The sequence below is a fragment of the Dendrobates tinctorius genome, unplaced genomic scaffold, assembly GCF_039654945.1.
Source record: "Dendrobates tinctorius isolate UK_male_01 unplaced genomic scaffold, ASM3965494v1 ptg000024l, whole genome shotgun sequence".
Classification (NCBI taxonomy): Eukaryota; Metazoa; Chordata; class Amphibia; order Anura; family Dendrobatidae; genus Dendrobates; species Dendrobates tinctorius.
Window position 1 is genome coordinate 4,690,398 of NW_027361692.1, and position 26,898 is coordinate 4,717,295.

Genomic DNA, 26,898 nt, shown 5'->3' on the forward strand with positions numbered 1-26,898 from the left:
GTCCGCAACCCTTGTCACCAGAAGGTGATAGGGAAAAGTCCTGCCTGCGGTACTGAGAGTTGCGATGTGGGTGACACCACACTGCTCGCTCAGCCGCATGATATGGGAAATCAGAGTGATAACTATACCCTGTTTCCCGATGGAAAAGAACGTAAAAGAGAAAAGAAGGAAAAATTAAAAAGTTCAAACTAAACCTGAAAAGGAAAATTGGATTAAAACTGCGGATCTGGGGAGATCCCGGTCCGCCTCCTACAGACACTAAGCACAAACTGAGGTGCTTGGTGCCTGTCGGTGGGTGTATACTGCCGGGGAAGAGCTAATTTTCTTGTTTTTGCATAGTGTCAGCCTCCTAGCTGCAGCAGCATACACCCATGGTATTCTGTGTCCCCCAATAAGGCGATAAAGAAATAAAGTTGCTGGAATGGCCAAGCCAATCACCTGACCTGAATCCAGTAGAAAATGTATGGAAGGAACCAAGGTTCAGTGTTCATAGAAGGTTTTCACGGAACCTTCAGGATTTGAAGAGTGTTTATGTGGAAGAATCACACCTGAGCAATGCATGCGACTAGTTTCTCCATACAGGAGGCATCTTGAAGCTGTCATCACCAACAGGCTTTTGTTCGAAGTATTAAATACATTTCCGTAAGTGCTGAATACCTTTCCTTGTGTCATTTCTCATTATTACATATAACTTAATTTATGGACACCTATGGTTTGATTTCTTTTTCTTTGTGGTTTGGATGAGTTGTTACAGATCTCTGATGAGAATTTCAAGCCAATAGCACATTTGGAAACATATTTACTTAAAAAATTGGTGACGTGTTCAATACTTACATCACCCACTGTAAGTTAATACACAACTCCATGCATACAGAAAAGATGTATGGTAATAAATACCACAGCTGTTTTGCAAGCTTCCACTAAGCGGCAATGAAGTGTCAGGATACAAATTCTCACTATTTTAGAGCTACATTTTTAAGCTGTGGAGCTAATGGCAAGATTTTTTTTTTTATTATCACATCTAATAACGTCCTAAATTTTCCTCTTTGTGCTGGTTTAAGGAATCGCAATTGCTAAAAAATGAATATTAATTTTTATAGCAATGCTTGCAGTAGCTTGTATTTGACTACTTGTACCTGGGGTTTCCAAATGGAGTTTCTGCTTGCCCATTTCATTGGTAAAGTGAGGATAGAAAGAAAACAAGCATCTCTCCTTGCAAGACCCTAGGAACAATGGCTCAGATTTATCAAGACCGGCATTGTTCATACGCCTCTTAATGATTTAATACCACTGGACAAGTGAAGCCTCGATTTGCTTCAAAATTTGTGACTTTTCAATCTTTTTATGATGGTGTTAAGTCTTTGATGAATTGGACGCAATATTTTTTGCAGCAATTAAGACCAGCAATGTAAACAGAGAGGTTCATCAATTTTGCAAAACCTTATCTAAGAAATATAAGAATTCTTGTATTCTCACTGACACCACCTTCTCCAGTACAAGGTGGTACCGTATATGCATTTCCAAATTAAAAGGGTTGTACTCTACTTTAAAAGTTGTTGTCAATTGGTAAAAGCAAAAAAAACAAACAAACTATAATCTACTGATTCAGAAGAGCTTCTCTGCATTTTCAATGGTTGCCCACGCAGGCCATGGGGTATCAACTTCCAGAGGAGTTGCAATGGTTAAGAACTCCTATTCCAGGAGAGCAGAGGAAAAGTGACTGCTCAAGAGGTATGGATTTTTTTTTTTTTTGTTACTTTGCCAGGGGCGATAACTTTTACAGGAAACCCCTTTAGATAAGCTAGATTTGCTGGGTAAAGTGAAGAAATGTGAACTGCTTACCTTCAAGAACAATCTTAATGTGGTCTACACAGAACTGCAAAACAAATGAATATAGAATGTATTACCCAGACAAAAACTAATTCACAATACTTGAGGATTTACACACATGCTGAACTACAAGGCTCAATGCAACCCTAAAACATTATGTTCCACCAGAAACATATCTATGAGTATTCCTATCTTAGAAGACTTCGGCGCGACAAAAAAACACTTCCAAACATACGAATAGGTTGTTTCTACTAACAAGGACAAGGGTTTATGCAAATTACATTCAGATAAACGAGACAGAAATTTCTAAGAATAAATGTTCCATATGTGAATTAAGCTCTGTATATCAATGTCACAGAAAGCTATATTATCACCCCTTCCCAACATGGCAAATTTTCTATTTTAATTTTCTTCTGCCCGTCTTCCAACTTTTTTTTATGATTCCGCCTTCATAGCCATATGAAGGCTTGTCTCCTGACACAATTTGTATTTCTGAATGGCGCCATTTATTTTAACACAATATGGACTGGAAAAAAAAAGGTCAAAACATCAATTTTTTTTCACTATGGGCCTAAGGACAAAAAGGCAATTTTACTAACTGTCTACCTGTTCTACCCAACACCGGATCAGAATGGTCATAGCCCTCTCCTGGCGACAATTCTGTTGCTTCAAATCAACAGAGCAGCTCTTCCTCTTCTGCACTGCTCTGTCCATTGGGCGTGACTGCTGACATCATACTGATAGACAGCCAGCTCCCCTCAGTTAAGGGCCTGTCACACTAAGCGATATCGCTAGCAATATCGCTATAACTTGTGACGTTATAGCGATATTGCTAGCGATATCGCTGTGTGTGATACTTACCTACAACCCGCTCCCCTGCTGGTTATCGCTGATCGCGCGAGAACGTCCTGGACTGTTTCTCGTCGTCAGCTTCCTGCGGCGCTTCCAGTGGATAGACGAGCGATGAGCATGGAGCCGGGCGGGAGGACGCATGATCGCCTAGTGTGACAGGTAAGTAGCGACCCCCGTCCCCAGCGATGTCGCTGGTGAGATCTGCCTGTGTGGCAGCTCATTAGCGACCACTTAGCGATGTACCAGCGATCCTGACCGCGTCATATCGCTGGTCGGGATCGCTGGTACATCGCTAAGTGTGACGGTACCTTTATGCAGCAGTGAGATGGATGTCAATCAGCATGACCCTGGCAGTCACGACCCATCAACAGAGCATAGCGCAAAAGAAGCAGCTGCGGAAGCCGCAGATTTGCCGGCAGGAGCTGTCTGTAACCACTAGGAGCCAGAAGAGACTGAGGGCAGGTAGAACAGGAAGGTGGTTATCAAATACTTGCCTGTTAGTTCTTAGAACTATAGTAAAAAGAAAAAGAAAAAAAAAAAAAAATTTCCGGATAACCACTTTAAAGGGGTTGCCTCTGGATAAACATTTAGGAACATGTGCAGGAATCTACTATATAATCGCTTAATTCTGTTTGTAACGGAAATCCCGTGTCGCTGACTGGTTGCGCCCGGGCGCAACCAATCAGCGACAGGCGCAGTCCGGCCGCAAGTTGGCGCTGAATTCGAACGACGCACGCCACCGTCGGGAGATCTGCGGCGCTAGCTGCTGATCTCCCGACGGTTGCCGCGGGTCATCTCCAGTCCCACGGATTTGCCGCAATCAGCGATATTGGCGCGGAATTTAAAGGGGATCTGTCACCCCATTTTTGGCCTATCAGCTGCAGCCACCGCCATCAGGGGCTCATCTACAGCATTCTGTAATGCTGTAGATAAGCCCCCAATAAAACCTGAAAGATAAGAAAAAGTTAGATTATACTCACCCCGGCGTTCGGTCCAGTCCGATGGGTGTCGCCGTCCTGTCCGGCACCTCCCATCTTCATAAGATGACGTTGTCCTCCTTGCTTCTCCCTCGGCTCCTGAGCACGCGTACTTTATCGGCCCTGTTGACCATTCCCGGCACTTGCGCACTGCAGTACTTTACTCTGCCTTCAACAGGGCAGATGAAGTACACGTGCGCAGGAGCCGAGGGAGAAGCAAGGAGAACATAATCGTATGAAGATGGGAGGCGCCGGACCGGACCGCGACACCCACCGTACCCGCCCCCCGGTGAGTATAATCTAACGTGTTTTTCTTATTTTTCAGGTTTCATCGGGGCCTTATCTACAGCAATACAGAATGCTGTAGACAAGCCCCTGATGGCGGTGGCCCCAGCTTATGGGGCAAAAATGGGGTGACAGATTCCCTTTAAATAAACTACATGCATATTCTAGAATACCCGATGCGTTAGAATCGAGCCACCATCTAGTGTATAATAAATGCAGGTCCCACCTCTGACTAGCATCTAACTTCAGAATGGGGTCTACAATTCTGTGTTCACTTGTGCCCCATTCTCGGTGCACTCATTTGGAATTCTTATAAGAGTGTATGGAGAGAACGCGCAGCCACTTCTCCTGTCTTTGTGGCCAGGGAACCATTCTGGTATTGAGGACCCCCTGTTCTGGAGAAAGATTTGTGTCAGAGAGGTGGAACTTGCATCTAGATATTTGTGGATCGTCTAGAGCAGGGGTGGGCAATCTTTTTTCTGCCAAGGGCCATTTGGATATTTATACCATCCTTTGGGGGCCGTACCAACTCCGCCCACAAAGTACATCCTGACTCTGGCACTGGTCTCAAGACTTAATCTTTCACTGCATGCCCTTCAATGTTCAGTAGTGAATACTGCATGTGTGTGCGAACAGAGCAAGAAGAAATTTGTGGCAAACAAAATACAGCTCCCTGCCCAAGAATGCTGTCCCTGAGAATCTGCTCGGGGGCCTGATAAAAGGTCATCGGGGGCCGTAAATGGCCCTGGGGCCTGAGGTTCCCCACCCCTGGTCTATAGTCATACAAACCCTGTGACCCATCAGGATGGCCAGAAAGTCGATATTACAGAGCAATGGTACATTTATGTACAATTCACTTCAAATTTGTTTTACACTAATAGAATACTAAGCTTTAGACAGTCTTTTCACATAGCTTACTTAATAACATTAGGGATATTAGCCAGAGCAGAGACCAGCTACAAAGTGAGTTTTTCCTTCTGCTGGCGAGAGTGACTAACGAGTCTATTGAGAGGGATCTTTCTTACAAAGAGGGGTTGTCGCACAACTTGAGAAAAGCTGGAATTTATTTTATTCTTTGCCAAATTTGTAAAGCGCATCACATACATACTAGTGCAATCCGTCTTCTTCCTAAACACATTATTCCTTATCAGCTCCATTCTATTGCTGCTTGTGGCACATGACCTGCATTCTGACTACCCGAATCACAGAGCTTTTTTTCAGATAGTCCTCATCATTTTACACTCACCACAACAGGTTCCTTTATTATTCGGCAAAGAGTCCCAATACGCAGATTCCGACACAACACGATCATGCTTTCACATGACTTGACAGTATACGGTAACATGTTGGTTGAATCACTAGGCATCTGGGAAATTTTACGACGCTTTATAGGAGTTGTTGCAACGGAATTGCCAAACTGTAAAATAAATTGTGAGAATTAGTGCTAACTAATAGGACAGAAAATAACACTGACTGCATCTCATTCATAAGATCGTGATCGAAAATCAATTCGTGACTTGCTTATAAGAAGAAAAAAAATGAGCTGGTGAAATCAGACAATATTTGAAGGTAAAATTCAATCGATTAATGGAAACATTGTGATACCTGATCCTTCATTCTCGCTTTTCTCGGGATGTTGACAGGCGGCTCAGGCTCAGCTGGATTATTATATTTGTTATCACCTAAACGGTTTTCTCTCAGAGCAGCTTCTACTTTCCCAGATGATGGAACAGGAGAGGAACAAGCAGAATCTGCAGGCCGAGGAGATATGCTCTCTATCCTGCTCGTGCTTCCAGTGCTAACATTATCTTCATCATCACTAGACAGGATAACTGTGGTTTGAAAAAACGTAAAAGTTTATCACATAAGTATCTATTTTTTTCTTAAAACATTTTTAAGTTGAAGCATTCTTTCCACACATGGCTAAAACCTTTTCAGGCCTATCTAGGGTTATGGTTGTACATGTGCACATGTACGCACACATACACAACCCCAAATTTAAAAAAAAAAAAAAAAAAAGTGACGCTGCGTAAAATGTAGAGATAACAAGACTGCAATTATTTGGAAATCTCTTCTAGCCATATTTTATTCATAACAGAACATAGGACACAGAGGAGAAGGTGAAAATTGGCAAAATTGAACACTTCTAAAATGTCTAAAGGCCCTTTTACATTAGCGATGCACCAGCGATCCGACCAGCGATCCGACCCGGTCAGGATCGCTGGTGCATCGCTAAATGATTGCTAGTGAGCTGTCACACAGGCAGACCTCACAGCGATGCAGCAGCGACGCAGCGCACGATACTCACCTTTCACACACAGTGATCCTGACGTCCTCCCGCCCGCGTCCAGCGTCGTCACAGCAGGAAGCCCAGCAGGAAGCTGACGACGAGAATGGAGCTGGACATTCTCGCGCGATCAGCGATGGACAGCGGGGGAGCCGGTCGGAGGTAAGTATCACACATAGCGATATCGCTAGCAATATCGCTATAACGTCACAAAATCAGTGACGTTTTAGCGATATTGCTAGCGATATCGCTATGTGTAAAACCCCCTTAAGTCCATTTTAAATAAGCTTAAACCCAAAGAAGACCACAGAGTTTCTGGATTATGCCAACATATGGCTTCATCCTTAATTATAGAGCTTTAAAAGAGGACGTTTCACCAAATTGTTCTTGAACTGCACACAAGATGTAATGAGTTACCTTTCCTTCTATGTCCAAGCGACAGTTTCCATTCGGCACGTATATTTTTTGTGTTTAAGGATAGATTCTTCTCACAAACCAGGGGACTGCCATAGGCGCAGCGTGTGCTTCATCATAAACAAATCTGTTTCTTGACCTTTGGGAGAGGTAGATTTTCCAGGGTGCCTAAGTACACGCTTCAGACCCGGTTATAGGCTGTTTTCATTACATTGACTAAGTCATGATGATTTGGGAGGGTAGCAAAACCGAGCAATTTAGATTTTTGAGGGACCTTAATAGCAACCCCTTTAATCTTAAGTTTACATATAAATGGCACCGAAGTCTAATTGATTTTCTAGATATCACTTTATGTGTCGGGGAGGATGGATTCGTCGAATGATTTATTCCAAAAAGAAACATCTGTCAACTCAATGTTGCATGCCTCCTTGGCACATCTATCCAGTGATCAAGGCCATATTGGTTTGCCAGTTTCTGAGGAACAGACAGGTCTGCTGCACTGTGGCTTAGTTCGAGAGACAATCTGCCATTCTTAATGAGATTTAGAGCTAGGGGATACAGTGGCAGATGCATTAACGGTGGCTATAGACAGGCCATGTCAATAAAAAGGGATCATTTGTTGGCACAGCCGAAAAAAAAAAATGGAGCAGCAAAGAAATCTTGATGTCAACTTCATCTCTACCTCTTAATTACCACTGGGATCGGATCCGTTAGATTAAAAAAAAACAAAAAAAACACTGGCCAATATTGAAAATCAGATACTTTTTTGATGGCTCATTTATCACCTGCCTCACGCATGACACCAAGAAGAAGCAAAAACCTGAGCGGATCACCATGTAAGAAGCCACTATGTGGCAAAAAAAGTCACCTTTTAACTCCGGTGGCCCAAGGCAGGGTTGTTTCCCTTATGGTGTCTACGTGGCATGCCCTAATATCCTCAGTTGTAAGACATTTGTATAATACCACTGGAGCAGGGACTATAACATCTGCGATTTTATCTCATGTCATACCTCATGTGATATATTATGCCACGTCTCTGCTCCCTGATTTACATTGGTCTTACTTCCAGAGAGTTAAAAATCAGAACCTGCGAACATGTACGTGATATTATGGCGGCTAAAGAGGTGTCCGATTTCTCAACACTTACAATTAGGAAAAAAAGTCAGCCACCAATTGTGCAAGTTCTCCCACTTAAAAAGATGAGAGAGGCCTGTAATTGACATCATAGGCAGACCACTAATGGAGTAAAAATGAGAAAACAAATACAGAAAATTACCTTGTCTGATTTCGCAAGATTTATTTTGCAAATTATGGTGGAAAATAAGTATTTGGCCATTAACAAAAGTTCATCTCAATATTTTGCTATAAATCCTTTGCTGGCAATGACAGAGGTCAAACGTTTTCTGTAAAGTCTTCACGAGGTTGGCACACACTGTTGGTGGTATGTCGGCCCATTCCTCCATGAAGATCTCCTCTAGAGCACTGATGTTTTGGGCCTGTCGCTGGGCAACACGGACTTTCAAATCCCTCCAAAGGTTTTCGATTGAGTTGAGATCTGGAGACTGGTTAGGCAACTCCAGGACCTTCATATGCTTCTTACGAAGCCACTCCTTCATTGCCCTGGTGGTGTGCTTGGGATCATCTTCAATACCCTTGCTGATGGAAGGAGGTTTGCACTCAAAATCTCACTATACATGGCACATTCATTCTTTCATGTACACAGATCAGTCGTCCTGGTCCCTTTGCAGAGAAATAGCCCCAAAGCATGATGATGCCACCCCCATGCTTCACAGTAGGTATGGTATTCTTTGGATGCAACTCAGCATTCAGTCTCCTCCAAAGACGATGAGTTTTGTTTCTACCAAACAGTTCTACTTTGGTTTCATCAGACCATATGACATTCTCCCAATACTCTTCTGGATAATCCAAATGCTTTCTAGCAAACTTCAGACGGCCCCGGACATGTACTGGCTTAAGTAGGGGGACATGTCTGGCGGTGTAGTAAGTTACTGATGGGAGCAAAAAGGAGGATGTGGAACACCAAAATGAAGATAAAAAAAAACTTTATTCAGCACTCAGGCCAGAGCCCCGGCATTTCCTTGGTTCCCTGTGTGTGTGTGGTGCCGGTAAAAAATGGCCGCCGGCGCTTGCGCAGATGGGATCTCGGGACCCAGCTCTGGAGAGATGAGATCTCAGCGCTGAAATCTCATCTCTCGAGAGCTGGGTCACGAGATCCCATCTGCGCATGCGCCAGCGGCCATTTTTTACCGACACCACCGCACACACACAGGGAACCGAGGAAATGCTGGGGCTCTGGCCTGTCGCACAATGTCGGCAGAGCCCCGGGGACACAACGCAGCACCGCTGGGCACCAGAGACACCTGCAGCACCGGCCAGCAACCGCCGGACACCCAGACGCCCCCTGATCACGGCCTATGGTAAGGCATGTCCGCTTTGTAAGACGCACCCCCATTTTCCCCCCACATTTTGGGGAAAAAAAGTGCGTCTTACAAAGCGAAAAACACGGTATATATATATATACACATATACATATACACACACACACACACACACACACACACACACACACACACACACACATACATATACACACATACTGTACACTACAGTTCAAAAGTTTGGGGTCACCCAGACAAGTATGTGTTTTCTATGAAAACTCATTTATTGATCAAATGAGTTGCCAAATGAATTTAAAATCTAGTAGCTCACTAGTATGTGAGAATTAGGAATAGGGAGTTCCTGAGAAAAACCTCCCAACCCGATACTCAACTTCACTACTCCATGCCATTCTGCCTGGATAGCTTTTAGGAAGGACCCCTGACCCTATTAGGAACATTTTGAGACCGAAACTGACATTTTGGGACCTCCTGTAGCATAGAAATCATCTGAGGCCTTCCACGCCACTGGGCCGCAAAGCCTCGGACTAAATTACCACTGTGCAGCCACCCGGACTTTCAGGACTGCAGCCTCCCTGCTTCCAGAGCCTCAATCAACACTCCACAACCCCTCTGGACCTGCTCCTAGCTCACCCACACTAGCGACGCTAGTCAGGACCCTCAACCTGCAAGTGGGAATCAGCATTTTATTGTAAGGCCTACCCAGCCTTCCCCTCTGGTTGCGTGATCCGGGACGCAGCTGCGTTTCCCTTGAGACCCCGGTCCAGACACTGCGGCCTGCAGAAAGAAGCTCACCACGGGAGATCGTAGGGGCTGTATTACACGATAGATCGCCCTGACCTCCTCCCCTTAGCTTATATAGACTTTCTAGAGAGTCATAAATCAGCCTAGAATCGGGGCTCTTTATCAGCAGAGACGCAAGATCGCAGCTGCGTTCTCAGTTGATCAATCCTCTCAAACTGATAAACGGTGACGCTGCAAAGTCTCTGAACGCACCTCAGTCTCCAATTCCATCACACCTGCAACCTCTCCTGAGCGTCTTCCATTGAAGTCGCAGCTGTCATCCCGGCAGAACGCATCCTGAGATAAATAATAACTTCACCCACTGCGACCTCTCTGCGCACCCTCGTTTGGAGTCACAACAGAGATCTCGGCCAACTTCACCATCCTTCTGAGATCGCTGGTTAAGTTTTTGCGGTTCAGCATCTAAGTGGGTCCTCCTACAGCATCATGAGTGGCATTAAAACCAGGGGGGAAATAATTTAACCTCGCCCTTAAATAAAGCTCAAAACCCTCTGAAATCTGACAAATCATTTAACAACCGACATCATTCAAGGGACCAAGTCAATGCTCGGAGCCCCATTAGATCTAGATCTCCTCCGAGAGACCTCTGTTCACCAAGCGGATCGAGGTAGAAACGTTACATTTGTACCAGAAGTCCAATTACAAGAAAGCATGGACTCCTCCATAAACGCCAAACGGAGAATGCCGGGAACCTATGGTGAAAAATACTCAAATACGGCAGGGATATCTTAGTCTGAGGAAGAATCTAGTGACTACTCCCCAAACACAACTACGGCAAAAAGCAGGTCCAAGATGGAAACACTTGGGTCTAATTTGGATCTCGACATTGCTCCTCCGAAATCAAACCTCTGATAACATGGAGGTCCTATTCAATAAGTTAAGTACCCTACTTGACAAAAAACTCGACATTCAAAGTCAAAGACTTGACTTGCAGTTTCAAGAATTCCGCGAGACGGTGGAGAAAAAAATTAGTAAACCAGGAGGAGAGGATACATAAGCTTGAGCAGAGATCGTCAGAATACTCAGTGGACCTGGAATACCTACTGTATCTTCGGAAACACATAAGCTCAGGACCAAGACGGCGGATCTCGAAGATAGAAGCCGCAGAAATAATCTAAAAATTAGAGGAATCCCGGAGAGCATTTCCCAAGATGAACTTTCGGGCCATATTCAGGAAATCTTTAAGCAGGCCATCCCTGTTCTAACACCATCTCACCTTATCATTGACAGAGCCCATAGGCTACCCCTTCCTCCTAAGCTCCCTATAGAGGCCCCTAGAGATACCATTCTCAGGGTGCACTTTTATCAAACTAAAGAGAAGATTTTAAACTTTTAAATCTGAAATTCAACAAAACTTTCCTGGATCCACACAAGGATCTTAAAGTGTTTCCTGACCTCTCCAAGGAGACTCTGGACCTACGCCGATCATTCAAAAGCATAACATCTGCACCAAAGGAGAAAGGTATCCTTTACAAATGGGGATTCCCCGTGAAGCTACTGGTTTTCTACAGAGGGAGGAGAATACCTCTGTTCTCACCAGAAGAAGGGGCAGACTTCCTCAGGTCTATGAAAGAAGCTCAACCTAACCATGGCAAATGACTTAGGCTTTCGCCATGGAAGATTACCTTGTTTTAACAGGCAGCTTTGGCTTGATTAACCTCGTATTGGAGGTTTTCTCTTTTTTTCCCATCCACATTCTGGACCCCGTTGTAAGGAGGTAGTTTCGTAATTGAACTACTTGAACAATTTCTTTATTGTGTTAACCTTTTCGCTGCAGCTAAATTCAAAGTTGACGACAAGTTAACTAAAGGTTTGGTAGTTAGTAAAGTGCTATAAGTTTTGTTGTTGCTAGTTCAACCTTCTCCTTGAGCATCCAGCGTAACTCCGCTGCAGACTATCCTTAGTCAGTCACAACGCATTGTAACCATGAGCTTCAAAGTGGCATCGTACAATGTCAGGGGCTTGAACAGCCCAAGAAAGAGGCATATCCTCTGGAAGGAACTCTCAGATTCTCGTGTAGATATTGCCTGCATCCTGGAATCAAAATTCGTACACGAGAATCACCCCTACTTTAATCATCATAAAAATCCATTATCTTCGAGTCCTGTAACTCGAAAAAGAAAGCTGAAGTACTGACAATGATTGGGAATTCTATCCCCTTCGAAGCCTTGGAGGAACACAAGGACGAGGGGGGTAGATTCCATATCTTGGTGTGCAAACTGAATGATCAGGTCTGTACACTGGTCAATATATATGCTCCTAACCGCGATCAAGTGTCATTCCTCAGCAAAGTCATGAAAAAGGTGTTTATTGTGAAAAGAGGTGATTTATTCCTTTTAGGTGACTTCAACATCACTCCCAACAATATTATGGACTCTTCTTCAAGCTCAAGACTTAATTTCGATAACCTCAATGCATGGTTAGATAAAAATGAGTTAGGCCTCTTTCACACTTCCGTTTTGGACCATCAGTCAAAATCCGCCAGGTTTTGAAAAAAACGGATCCGCCATTTTTTTTTTTGCGGATCCGTTTTTCCCCCATTGAGTTGCACTACTGGCGGATCTTGACGGATGGCTATCCGTTGGATCCATTTTTGTGAGGATCCGCCAAAATTTTATCGTCCGCCGGCATGCCTGGACGGACCTTGCAACGTTTTTTTTGTTGCTGGATCCGCATTTACCATTGCGCATGCCCAGAGAAAGGAAGTCAGGGAGAAAATTAACCCTGAAATCCTTTCTGGCGGACGACACAATCTCTCTCTCTCTCGGCCAGCGGTTCCTTTAAAATTCTTCATTCTGCGGATCTGTCACAAAACGGATCCTATGGCATCCGTTCACATCAGTTACAAACGGATCCGCTTTTTGGCAGATTTTAACTGACACTACAAACTGAAGTGTGAAAGAGGCCTTACTGGATGCTTTCAGGTGTTTTAATTCTACATCGAGGGAATATTCACATTTCTCTGAGGTACATCAATCTGCATCCAGGATTGATTTGATCGTTACAAATGTATTTTCTCTCACTAGATTTAAGGAAATCTCCATTGGAAACAGAACCATTTCTGACCACGCTCCGGTTTTTGGCAAACTTTTATTGGGTCCTCCCTTGAAGAATGCCAAACTCTGGAAGTGTAGTGCAAACATTTTCTATAATTCAATCCACAAGACCGTCATCCAGGAAGCTTTAGACAACTTCTTTAGAGAGAATAGAGATGAAGTGACAAACCCATTCACTAATTGGTGTGCTCACAAGGCAGTTGTGAGAGGCGTCATTATTAGGCCTCTTTCACACATCCGGTTTTTGTCATCCGGCACGATGCGGCGACATTTTTCATAACCGGATCCAGCACCGGATCCGGTTTTGTCCCATAAGCTTTCATGGTCGCCGCATCGTGCCGGATGGTTATGCGTCGTGTCCGGTTGTTGCCGGACACGGCAAAATTAGCCATCCGGCATCTGCAAAAAACGTTCCCTGCAACGTTTTTTGTCAGCGCCGGACCGGCTTTTTCCACAGCGCATGCCCGGACTCTGTGAATGTTAACCCCACAAGTGCCCGGCGAGAGAGAGAGATCTCTCTCTGTCACCCGGACACTTGTAAGAGATCTCTCTCGCCGGGCACTTGTGGGGTTAACACTCACAGTGTCTGGGTGAGAGAGAGAGATCTCTGTGGGGTTAACCCCACAAGTGCCCGGCAAGAGAGAGATTCTCTCGCCTGGACACTAAGTGTTAACCCCCCATGTCTCTCTCTCTCCACCCCCCTCTCCCCTCCCCTCCCCTCTCCTATCCTCTCCTCCCCTCCCCTCCCTTTCAGCAGCTGTCTCTCATCGGCTGCCTCTGTCCACCTCGTCCTGCGGCTCCTTTAATAATGTCCGAGCCGTATTGTCTCGCCGCACACACATCCGGTGTCACGGCTGCAGGCCGGATCCGGCGGCCCGGCTTTTCGCCGCATCATCAGCACAAATTTGGAACCAAAATTTTTTTTTTGTTAGGAAGTTATAAGGGTTAAAAATTGACCAGCGATTTCTCATTTTCGCAACACCATTATATTTTTACGGACCACATCACATTTGAAGCCACTTTGAGGGGTCTATATGATAGAAAATACCCAAAAGTGACACCATTCTAAAAACTGCACCCCTTAAGGTGCTCAAAACCACATTCAAGAAGTTTATTAACCCTTTAGGTGCGCCACAGGAATTTTTTTGAATATTTAAAAAAAATGAACATTAACTTTTTTTTCACAAAAAAAATACTTCAGGTTCAATTTTTTTTATTTTACCAAGGGTAACAGGAGAAATTGGACTGCAAAAGTTAGTGTGCAATTTGTCCTGAGTACGCTGATACCTGATATGTGGAGGGGAACGACTGTTTCGGCGCATGGCAGAGCTCAGAATGGAAGGAGCGCCGTTTGACTTTTTCAATGCAAAATTGGCTGGAATTCAGATCGGACGCCATGTCACGTTTGGAGAGTCCCTGATCTACCTAAACAGTGGAAACCCCCTACAAATGACCCCATTTTGGAAACTAGACCCCCCAAGGAACTTATCTAGATATGTGGTGAGAACTTTGAACCCACAAGGGCTTCACAGAAGTTTATAACGTACAGCGGTACAATTAAAAAATCATATTTTTTTCCACAAAAATGATCTTTTCACCCCAATTTTTATTTTCTCAAGGGTAACAGGACCCTAAAAGTTATTGTGCAATTTGTCCCGAGTACGCTGATACCCCAAATGTGGGGGTAAACCACTATTTGGGTGCATGGCAGAGCTCGGAAGGGAAGCAGCGCCATTTGACGTTTTTGGCTGGAATTGAGATCGGACACCATGTCACGATTGGAAAACGCCTGATGTACCAAAACAGTGGAAACTCCCCACAAATGACACCATTTTGGAAAATAGAGCCCCTAAGAAACTTATCTAGATGTGTGGTGAGAACTTTGAACCCCCCAGTGCTTCACAGAAGTTTGTAACGCCCGGGCTTGAAAATAAAAAATTCGTATTTTTTCCACAAACATGATCTTTTAGTCACCATTTTTTTTATTTTCCCAAGGGTACCAGGAGAAATTGGACCCCAAAAGTTGTTGTCCAATTTGTCCTGAGTACGCCGATACCCCATATGTGGGAGAAAACTACTGTATGGGCACACGTCGGGGCTCGGAAGGGAAGTAGTGACGTTTTGGAATGGTCTGCGGGTGTCATGTTGCCTTTAGAGAGCCCCTAATGTACCTAAACAGTGGAAACCCCCCCACAAATGACCCCATTTTGAAAACTAGACCCCCTAAGGAACTTATCTAGATGTGAGGTGAGCACTTTGAACCCCCAAGGGCTTCACAGAAGTTTATAATGCCCGGGCATGAAAATAAAAAAATCGTATTTTTTCCACAATCATGATCAATTAGTCCCCAATTTTTTCATTTTCCCAAGGGTAACAGGAGAAATTGAACCCCAAAAGTTTTTGTCCAATTTGTCCTGAGTACGCTGACACCCCATATGTGGGAGAAAACTACTGTATGGACACACGTCGGGGCTCAGAAGGGAAGTAGTGACGTTTTGGAATGCAGACTTTGATGGAATGGTCTGCGGATGTCATGTGCGTTTGGAGAGCCCATGATGTACCTAAACTATTGAAACTCCCCACAAGTGATCCCATTTTGGACACTAGACCCCCCACGGAACTTATCTAGATGTGTGGTGAGAACTTTGAACCCCCAATTGCTTCACAGAAGTTTATAACGCTCGGACGTGAAAATAAAAAAAATCTTTTTTTTTCCACAAAAATGATATTTTTGCCCCCAATTTTTTATTTTCCTAAGGGTAACAACAGGAGAAATTGGACCCCAAAAGTTGTTTTGCAATTTGTCCCGAGTAGGCTGATACCCTACATGTGAGGGTAAAACACTGTTTGGGCGCATGGCAGAGCTTGGAAGGGAAGGAGCACCATTTGACTTTTTCAACTCAGAATTGGCTGGAATTGAGATCAGACGCCATGTTGCATTTGGAGAGCCCCTGATGTGCCCAAACAGTGGAAACCCCCAATTCTAACTCCAACCCGAACCCCAACACACCCCTAACCCTAATCTCAGCCCTAACCCTAGCCATAATGGGAAAATGGAAATACATAAATTTTTATTTTATTATTTTTCCCTAACTAAGGGGGTGATAACGGGGGGTTTGATTTACTTTTTATGGCGGTTTTTATGCTTGGCAGCTGTCGCACGCTAAAAGACGCTTTTTATTGTAAAAATAGTTTTTGCATCACCACATATTGAGAGCTATAATTTTTCCGTATTTTGACCCACCGAGTCATGTGAGGTCTTATTTTTTGCGGGACGAGTTGATGTTTTTATTGGTACCATTTTCGGGCACGTGACATTTTTTGATCGCTTTTTATTGCGATGTTTGGGACGCAGAATGAACAAAAACCAGCGTTTCATGAATTTCTTTTGGGGGGGTGCGCTTACACCGTTCCGCGTGCGGTAAAATTGATAAAGTGGTTTTATTCTTCGGGTCAGTACGGTTACAGCAATACATCATTTAGGTCATTTTTTTATGTTTTGGTGGTTTTATGCAATGAAAACTATTATATAAAAAATAATTATTTTTGCATCGCTTTATTCTGTGAGCTATAACTTTTTTATTTTTTCGCTGATGATGCTGTATGGCGGCTCGTTTTTTGCGGGACAAGATGACGTTTTCAGCGGTACCATGGATATTTATATGCGTCTTTTTGATCGCGCGTTATTACACTTTTCGTTTGGCGGTATAATAATAAATAAATCATTATTTTTTGCTTCGTTTTTTATTTTTATTTTTTAAGGGGTTCGCTAAAGGGGTTAACTAATGGGAGAGTTTTATAGGGCGGGTCGTTACGGACGCGGCGATACCCAATATGTGTACTTTTGTTTTGTTTTTTATTTCCAAAAAATGGATTTATTGGGGGAATATTTTTTTTTTCTAATTTATTTGGCGATTTTTAAAAAATTATTTTAACACTTTTTTTTATTTTTTTTTAACTTTATTACATAGTCCCAGGTGGGACATCACTGTCCTGTGACAGATCGCTGATCTGTCACATCACAGATCACTGTGACAGATCAGCGATCTGTCACAGGCACTACTGCAGACTTCCTCATGCCTGCGCTTTGCAGGCACTGAGGAAGCCAGCTCCCTGCAGGCCCTGTCGCCATCTTGGATTCGGGGGCCTGCAGGGAAAGAGCCCCCCTCAGCAGCGCTGCACATTGTGCTGCTGTGGGGGGCTCAGGGAAGCACGGAGGGAGCCCCCTCCCTGCCGATGCTTCCCTTTAACCCCCGATACACCGCGATCATGTTTGATCGCGGTGTGCAAGGGGCTAACGTGTCGGGGGCGGTCCTTGACCGCCCCTGACACATTGTGCCGGGTGTCAACTGTGATAATCAGCTGACACCCGGCCGCGATCAGCGGCGCTCACCACGTGGGCGCCGCTGATCGCGCTAGACGTACTATCCCGTCCATGGGTATAGGGGCCCGGGTCCCATGGACGGGATAGTACGTCTGATGTCAGAAAGGGGTTAACACAGACATCAAGCTGTATTCTAAGATCATAGCGAATAGGCTTAGTCTAATAATTCCTAAACTGATCAGCTATGATCAGATGGACTTTGCAAAAGGGAGACAACCAGCGGATGAAACAAGGCGAATCATCAATACCATAAAATGGGCTCTCTCATCAAAAACACCCATGGCTCTGTTGTCACTCGAGGCCGAGAAGGCATTCGACAGACTTAGTTGGTGCTTTCTCAAACAGACACTCAAGAAATTTGGGTTCGATGATAATCTGATATCCTTCATCATGGCCCTATATTCAGACCCAAGAGCCAGTGTAATTTGCAACAACCATGTCTCAGAGCCATTTGCCATAGCGAATGGCACTAGACAAGGTTGCCCCCTCTCCCCCATTCTATTTAATTTAGCTATGGAACCTCTGGCCGAACAAATCAGGAAAAACCCCAAAATAGTAGGATTAAACACCTTAAATCGTCATCATAAGATCAGTCTTTTTGCTGGTGATGTAATCCTAACTTTAACCAAACCCGAGATCTCCATCCCTGAGGCTCTCTCACAAATTAACAAATTCTCATCATTGTCTAATTTTAAAATCAATGAACCCAAGTCTAACATTCTCCCGTTAAACATCAGCAAGGACCAAACCAGATGTATTAAAACTGCAACCTCCCTTAACTGGTGTGACAAGGAATTTGTATATTTGGCAATCACGGTGAACAGTAACCTCACTGGGTTAGTTAAATCCAACCTTAAAAAAATATCTGAATTAATAAATAAGGATTGCGTGATTTTCAGGGATAGATCTCTATCATGGTGGGGAAGGATCCTTACAGCAAAGCTCTTTACGTTGCCAAAAATATTATGTATTTTAAGGTGTATACCACTCCCTATCCCTTCCATCCATCTTTCTAACTTACAGGCACAGATTAATTCTTTCATTTGGGGCTACAAGCAGTCCAGAACGGCTACTCAAACCTTATTTATGAAAAGATTGAAAGGAGGTATAAGAATCCCTGACATCACAGCCCACTATTATTGTTACTTAACCCCTTCGCACCCGAGCCTGTTTATGCCTTCGTGACGGGCCAATTTTTTCAATTCTGACCAGTGTCACTTTATGAGGTCATAACTCTAGAACGCTTCAACGGATCCTGCTGATTCTGACATTGTTTTCTCGTGATATATTGTACTTCATGACAGTGGTAAAATTTCTTTGCTATGACGTTTATTTGTTAAAAATATGCAAATTTGGTGAAAATTTTGAAAATTTTGCAATTTTCAAATTTTTAATTTTTATGCCCTTAGATCAGAGAGTTATATCGCACAAAATAGTTAATAAATAATATTTCCCACATGTCTACTTTACATCTGCACAATTTTGGAATCAAAATTTTTTTTTGTTAGGAAGTTATAAGAGTTAAAAGTTGACCAGCGATTTCTCATTTTTACAACAAAATTTGCAAAACCATTTTTTTAGGGACCACCTCACAGTTGAAGTGAGTTTGGGGGGGTGTGAGAATCATGTGGGAATAGTGGATGAGGGCAGGTATATCTCGCCCAGATACCTTTCCTATGTGGCCTAGTCTGGTCAGTATCGCACCTGCTTACTAATGGATAATGGGAGGTGGATATAAAAGGATGCAAGGTGGTTGTGTGAGTGTCTCAGCCTGGGAACACAGAGAGCCTGTCTGTGTGAGAGACACACGTGAGTGGAAGCAGTGCCCACTGCAACTGTGGTTTGGCTGGACGGGAGAAGCCCGCCAGTTGGTAGTTAGGTTGTCCATTGTTTAGTTAGTGCCGGACAGGCAAGGATTTGTTTTATGTTTTATTTCCTTTTGCATTGCTTTCACCGTTAATAAACCTGACCCAGGGTCAGTTATACACGAATCCCAGCTCTGCGCCTGAGTTTCATGCTGAATGCACGTGACCTCTGACCCCAGCAAAGGCGATCCCGGAGTGTTTTATCACAGGGGTCAATATGACAGAAAATACCCAAAAGTGACACCATTCTAAAAACTGCACCCCTCAAGGTACTCAAAACCACATTCAAGAAGTTTATTAACCCTTCAGGTGCTTCACAGGAATGAATGGAATGTGGAGGGAAAAATAAACATTTCCTTTTCTTTCACAAAAATTTTCCTTTAGACTTTTTTTTCTTTACTTTCGCAAGGGTGACAGAAGAAAATGGTCTATACATTTTGCTTTTCAATTTCTCCTGAGCATGCCGATACCCCATATGTGGGAGAATAATACTGTTTGGGCGCATGGCAGGGCTTGAAAGGGAAGGAGCACCACTTGAAAATAAAAAAAATCATATTTTTTCCACAAAAAAATTACCTTTTCGCCCTCAATTTTTTTTTCCAAAGGGTAACCAGAGAAATTAGACCCCAACAGTTGTTGTGCAATTTGAGTATGATGACACCCCATATGTGGGGATAAACCAACATTTGGGCGCATGTCAGAGCTTCCACCTCCACATTTATACCAGGAATGGCATTAAAATTAGGGATGAATGGAGTAGCCGAATCCGAAGCCTCCCATCTGGGAAATGCTACATCAAGAGGCAAAGCCCCTTGGACACTGACGTGCGCCAATTCACGAGCACTAGGGACAGCGCTAGTACTGGGCATTGTTCCCGGAGTTGGAGACGTTTCTCCAGAAGCGCTATTTGTCCTTCTTGTTGTACTGGTCCTTGTGTGTGAAGATGGACCAGAGTCACTGCTCATTTCTGAGCTATCACTGTCGCTGCTACTAAAGCCCACGAAATCCACATCGCCATCTGACACTGCACTTTCTTCACTGTCATAACATAACAGTGCATAAGCTTCCTCTGTACTATAATACGGACGGGCCATTTTATTAGTTTTTATTTTTTTTTCCAGAAATAGAAAACTCTGAGGTGACGTGACTGACTGACGTGACTGACTGATGTGACGTGTCGTGACTGACGTGACTGACTGACGTGACTGACGTGTCGTGACTGACGTGACATGACTGACGTGACTGACGTGACCTGACTGACGTGACGTGACTGACTGACGTGACTGACTGACGTGACTGACTGACGTGACTGACTGACGTGACGTGACTGACGTGACGTGACTGACGTGACGTGACTGACCTGACTGACTGACGTGACTGACTGACGTGACTGACTGACGTGACTGACTGACGTGACTGACTGACGTGACTGACTGACGTGACTGACTGACGTGACTGACTGACGTGACTGACGTGACTGACTGACGTAACCCTAACTTTAGCCTTACAGTAACCCTAACTGTTACTAGCCCTAACCTGCCTTATCTGTGTTTTTAACTGTTTTTTTTACTTTATAGCACAATTGCTGCCTGGCACAGCTGTTGCCAGCAGCACTTGTAACACTGTTTCTCCTCAAATCTCTCACTGACAGGAGCTCTGAGGAGAAACAGCATTTTTATAAGGCAGATCGCTGGGAAAGTTTGTTGCTACAACAAACTTTTCCCAGCGAGCTCTCTCATTGGCTGCTGTGATCTGACGTCATCAGGACCTGAACCAATCAGGTCTCGATGAGGTCAGGGGTCGCAGCATGCATTGTGCGCCGGGATCCCTGCATTATAAGGTACGTGGGGGTCCCGCACGTAGATAAACGTAGATAGTAGATAAACGTCGGCGCTGCACAGAGCCCAGCAAGCGCCGACGTTTATCTACCGTTGGCGGTCGGGAAGCGGTTAAACAAAGTGCCCACTGGCTATTAGATTCAGATCCCCCGGCTTGGCTTGACTTAAGAGTTTACACTTAATAACAATAAGCACCCTAGATCCATAATCTATAATGCCATAGCTAACAACCTTCCAAACTCTGTTACCCATCCGATCTTTCAAGCTGTTGCACTTGCCTGGTTTAAGATCTCTAAACCAAAAAGAGGATCCCATAAAACGACCATCCTTAAAAACTCCCCCTAACACTCATTTACTCTGACTAACCATTCATTATCCCCCATCTGGGCTGATTTAAAAATATCAAACTTAGAAGACATTTTTAACGGGACGGAATTTTTATCCTTTCAAACACTAAAAACTAAATATAATATCTCCTCGTCCCTGTTTCTCGAACACCTTACTCTTAAGGATAATATAAAAATATTTCTCGACAAGAAACTAAACTTCGCTGAGTCATCTATAAAAATACTAAATAATTGTGGTCATTGTATTTTCTGGAGTCATGGCTTTGTTTATGATAACTACAACCAAGATACGGCCTTGACAAAAAGCCCTTCAATGCTGAGTTGGGAGAAAGACTTAAACTCATCCTTCACTGTAGAAGACTGGGAGGACTCTCTCTTTATCATATCACTCCGTACTCTCCATCTCATTGCAGGAGACCCATTTTAAGGTTGTATCTCGTTGGTACTATACCCCCAATAGACTTGCCCATATTGGGACTACGAACTCGCCTCTATGCTGGAGGGACTGCCGCCAGAAGGGAGACATCCTACATGTTTTCAGGAGTTGCCCAATGGTTAATTCCTTGTGGTCGCAGATCTCCTCCCGCATTATTAGCAAACTTACAGGCAAAACCACAACCCTCACACCTCACTCGGCCCTACTTTCCCTTAATCTAGAGGAATTGGACCCTGCCTTAAAAGATATAGTCATCCATGTTTGTCTTGTGGTAAAAAATTCCATTGCATTCCATTGGAAGAACCGTGTCCTTCCCAAAGTTGATGATATCTTACAGTTGATCACTCAACACAGATCTCACGAGTTGCATTTCGCATTGGCTAACGATCAATTCAGTAACTTCTACAAGAAATGGTCTAAATGGGACCCTACTTTCCCTACTACTATAACTTGAATGAATCCTTTAACACTTAGTAATCTCGATAAAAGCTGTTTTAGTTTTGCCTCTGACATATCTGATCTTGTATCTACTATTTGACATAGGGTTAGATCTGTAATGACACTCATTATGCTCATTTGTGTGTTTTTATGTTCTTTATTACTATTATCATTCTATTGTATAATCTTGTATTCTACGTGTTTAGGCGTTGGCAAGATACGTTTGTAAAATGACATCATTAATGCATGTTTTGCATTTTCTTTACATGTTGTCAACTTGTAAATTTCCCTACTTCCCCTTATCTTTCCTTCTCATCCCCATCCCCCCCCTTTTTTTTTTTTCTTTCCCCTGTCTTCCCCTCTCCCCATTGTTTAAAAGAATAAAATCTTTGGAAAAGAAATAATAATTTTCTCCTTCAGGCTGTGTGCACACGTAGCGATTTTTAAGCGTTTTTGCCGCGATTTTCGACGCGAAAACGCTTAAAAATCGTGTACAGAACGCCCCCCATGCATTCCTATGGCATTCCGCACATGCTGTGCTAATGCTGCGCTTTTTTCCGCGGCGGAATCGCATCGCGGAAAAAATCGCAGCATGCTCATTCTTTGTGCGGAATCGCAAAGAATTGCCGCGATTCCGCACCCATAGGAATACATGAGAATCGCTTACTTCCCGCATGTGGCTATGCCCACCATGCTGGAAATTAAGCGTCTCATGTGCGGTTGGTACCCACGGTGTGGAGGAGAGTAGACTGTCCTCCAGGCCCTGGGTACCATACCCCTGTAAAAAAAGAATAAAAAATAAAAAATCGGGGTATATTTACCTTCCGGCGTCCTGGGCTGCATTCCCGGGCCTCAGCGTTCCCAGTAATGCCTTGCGGCAAGGTCCTGTGATGACGTGGCCTCGCGAGATCGCTATAGCAACGCGAGACTACGTCATCACAGGACCTTGCCGCAAGGCATTACTGGGAACGCTGAGGCCCGGGAATGCAGCGCGGGACGCCGGAAGGTAAATATACCCCGATTTTTTATTTTTTTTTAGCATTTTAACATCCTATCTTTTACTATTGATGCTGCATAGGCGGCCTCAATAGTAAAAACCTGGTCACACTCGTCAAACACTATGTTTGACGAGTGTGACCAACCTGTCAATCACTTTCCAAGCGATGCTTCAAATCGCTTGGAAAGTGCTTGAATATCGCACGCGAAAATCGCTCAAAATCGCGGTAAAATCGCGGTGAAATCGGGCGGAAAAAAACGCGCGATTTCTGGGAAGGAGTCCGGTTTTTAGTAAGAGTTTTAAAACGCTACGTGTGCACATAGCCTCAAACTATGCTTTCGTCAAAGAATACTCCCTTTGCAGCAATTACAGCACTGCAGACCTTTGGCATTCTAGAGGTTAATTTGCTGAGGTAATCTGGAGAAATTTCACCCCGTGCTTCCAGAAGCCCCTCCCACAAGTTGGTTTGGCTTGATGGGCACTTTTTGCGTACCATACCCACAACAGCTCAATGGGATTGAGATTTGGTGACTGCACTGGCCACTCCATTACAGATAGAATACCAGCTACCTGCTTCTTCCCTAAATAGTTATTGCATAATTTCGAGGTGTGCTTTGGGTCATTGTCCTGTTGTAGGATGAAATTTGCTCCAATCAAGCGCTGTCCACAGGGTATGGCATTGAAAAATGGAGTGATAGCCTTCCTTATTCAAAATCCCTTTTACCTTGTACAAATCTCCCACTTTACCAGCACCAAAACAACCCAAGACCTTCACATTACCTCCACCATGCTTGACAGATGGCGTCAGCCACTCTTGCAGCATCTTTTCAGTTGTTCTGTGTATCACAAATGTTCTTCTGTGTGATCCAAACACCTCAAACTTGGATTCGTCTGTCCATAACACTTTTTACCAATCTTCCTCTGTCCAATGTCTGTCTTCTTTTGCCCATATTAATCATTTCCTTTTATTAGCCAGTCTCAGGTATGGCTTTTTCTTTACCACTCTGCCCTGAAGGACCTGTGAGGTGTCGATTTCTCAAACTACACTCTAATGTACTTGTCTTGTTGCTCAGTTGTGCAGTGGGGCCTCCCACTTCTCTTTCTACTCTGGTTAGAGCCTGTTTGTGCTCTCCTTTGAAGGGAGTAGTATACACCGTTGTAAGAAATCTTCAGTTTCTTGGCTAACTGAAAAGATGGTAATACATTGCAAGCTTTCGAGACTACTCAGGTCTCTTCATCAGGCTAAACTAATACAAAATCTGAAGTCACATATTTATGCACAATACAGCCTAGAAAAAATGCAATAGATAAGACAAGTGACGTGAAGCAGAACTATCAATATGGGAGAGGGAGAAACATAAATATAAACATTGGACCAGTTCATAGATAAGGAGTCTGGATGTTTTATGGTCCTCTGATTGGGGTCTAGTTCTGTGTTGCCCTGCAAGGTTTTAAAAGGAAATTCCTTAATTGATGTAAAAAGACATAAATCCATGCGACACATTCATTCCAGCACTGAGAGTGTCAAAGTTCGTCATAAATTTGTACTCCCAAACTCGTCTCTCTCTCTGAGATGTGAAGTTACCTTTCAATACCAGTAATTTCATATCCATGCTGCTGTGATCAGGGATACAGAAATGTTTTGCCACAGGTAGATCCATTCTTTTTTCTCTTATTGTGTGACGATGCGCATTCATCCTTGTTCTAAGCTTTTGCCCTGTCTCCCCCACATACAGACCCCCAGTTGGACATTTAGTACAAATAATTAAGTACACCACATTAGATGTAATGCAGGTGAAAGTACCTGGGATCTTGTAGTCCTGATGTGAGTTGGGGATCTTTATCTTGTCCGTGGTCATTATAAATGGACAGGTTTTACATTTTTTCTGGTTGCAAGGAAAGGTTCCTGCAGCTGTTGGAGAGGACAGGGAGCTTCTGACAATGATGCTTCTTAAATTTGGGGGCTGCCTAAAACACAGCAGTGGGGGGTCTGGAAAAATTGATTTTAATCGGGCATCTTTTTGTAGTAAAGGTTGTAATTTCCGTGCAGCTCCCCTTAGCACCTCCAGATTTGGGTTGTAGGTGACTACTAGAGGCACTCGGTTATTTTCTTCTTTAGCTTTGTAATGTAGCAGGTGATTCCTTGACAATCTGGTGGCTCTTGTAATTTGGTTTTCAATTGTTCTTGGATGGTAACCCTGATTCAAAAAGGTTTTTTTGAGGCGACCAAGGTGTTTGTCTCTATCCATGGGGTTGGAACATATACGATTGTATCTGATGGCTTGGCTATAGATAATAGAGTTCTTTATGTGTTTTGGATGGAAACTGTCCCATTTAAGGTATGTTGGACGGTCGATTGGCTTCTGATACAGGGATGTCTCTATTTCATTGTTTTTTAGCTTAATGATGGTGTCCAAAAAATTAATCTCGGTACTGGAGTAGTTGAGTGTTAAATTGATGGTGGGATGAAATTGATTAAACTGTTCGTGGAACGTCTTTAGCTGTTGCTCAGACTCCGTCCAGATGATTAAAATATCATCAATGAAGCGGTAGTAGGCCAGGGGCCTGATGGGGCATGAGGACAACAAATCGCTTTCAAGCTTGGCCATGAAAAGATTTGCATACTGTGGAGCCATTTTACTTCCCATAGCTGTGCCAGTCTCCTGTAGATAGATCCTGTTGTCAAATTCAAAGTAATTGTGGGTGAGGATGAATTTTATAAGTTTCACCACGGCATCAGCATCAGTCCCTGTGTTTTCCATGAAGAATTTGCAGGCATGTAAACCATCTTGGTGTGGGATATTAGAGTACAAAGATTCCACATCCATGGTGGCCAGGATGGTTCCTTCTGGTAGAGGACCTATTGCTGCTAGTTTATTCAATAGGTCAGTTGTGTCCTGAATGTAGCTGAATCCAGCTACATTCAGGACACAACTGACCTATTGAATAAACTAGCAGCAATAGGTCCTCTACCAGAAGGAACCATCCTGGCCACCATGGATGTGGAATCTTTGTACTCTAATATCCCACACCAAGATGGTTTACATGCCTGCAAATTCTTCATGGAAAACACAGGGACTGATGCTGATGCCGTGGTGAAACTTATAAAATTCATCCTCACCCACAATTACTTTGAATTTGACAACAGGATCTATCTACAGGAGACTGGCACAGCTATGGGAAGTAAAATGGCTCCACAGTATGCAAATCTTTTCATGGCCAAGCTTGAAAGCGATTTGTTGTCCTCATGCCCCATCAGGCCCCTGGCCTACTACCGCTTCATTGATGATATTTTAATCATCTGGACGGAGTCTGAGCAACAGCTAAAGACGTTCCACGAACAGTTTAATCAATTTCATCCCACCATCAATTTAACACTCAACTACTCCAGTACCGAGATTAATTTTTTGGACACCATCATTAAGCTAAAAAACAATGAAATAGAGACATCCCTGTATCAGAAGCCAATCGACCGTCCAACATACCTTAAATGGGACAGTTTCCATCCAAAACACATAAAGAACTCTATTATCTATAGCCAAGCCATCAGATACAATCGTATATGTTCCAACCCCATGGATAGAGACAAACACCTTGGTCGCCTCAAAAAAACCTTTTTGAATCAGGGTTACCATCCAAGAACAATTGAAAACCAAATTACAAGAGCCACC

The 26,898-nt window shown here is 43.7% G+C and overlaps 1 protein-coding gene across 6 annotated transcripts in view; it reads right to left on the reverse strand.

Moving 5' to 3' along the window:
- Positions 1-26,898, reverse strand: part of SENP6 (SUMO specific peptidase 6) — a 234,313-nt gene that overhangs the window by 101,185 nt on the left and 106,230 nt on the right. For all 6 annotated transcript variants that reach the window (XM_073569311.1, XM_073569310.1, XM_073569306.1 and 3 more), the window contains 3 exons: positions 5,550-5,776; positions 5,191-5,361; positions 1,843-1,876 (listed from right to left, as the gene is read on the reverse strand). In XM_073569311.1, coding sequence (XP_073425412.1) covers positions 1,843-1,876; positions 5,191-5,361; positions 5,550-5,776 — 432 coding nt within the window. The remainder of the gene's footprint in view (positions 1-1,842; positions 1,877-5,190; positions 5,362-5,549; positions 5,777-26,898) is intronic.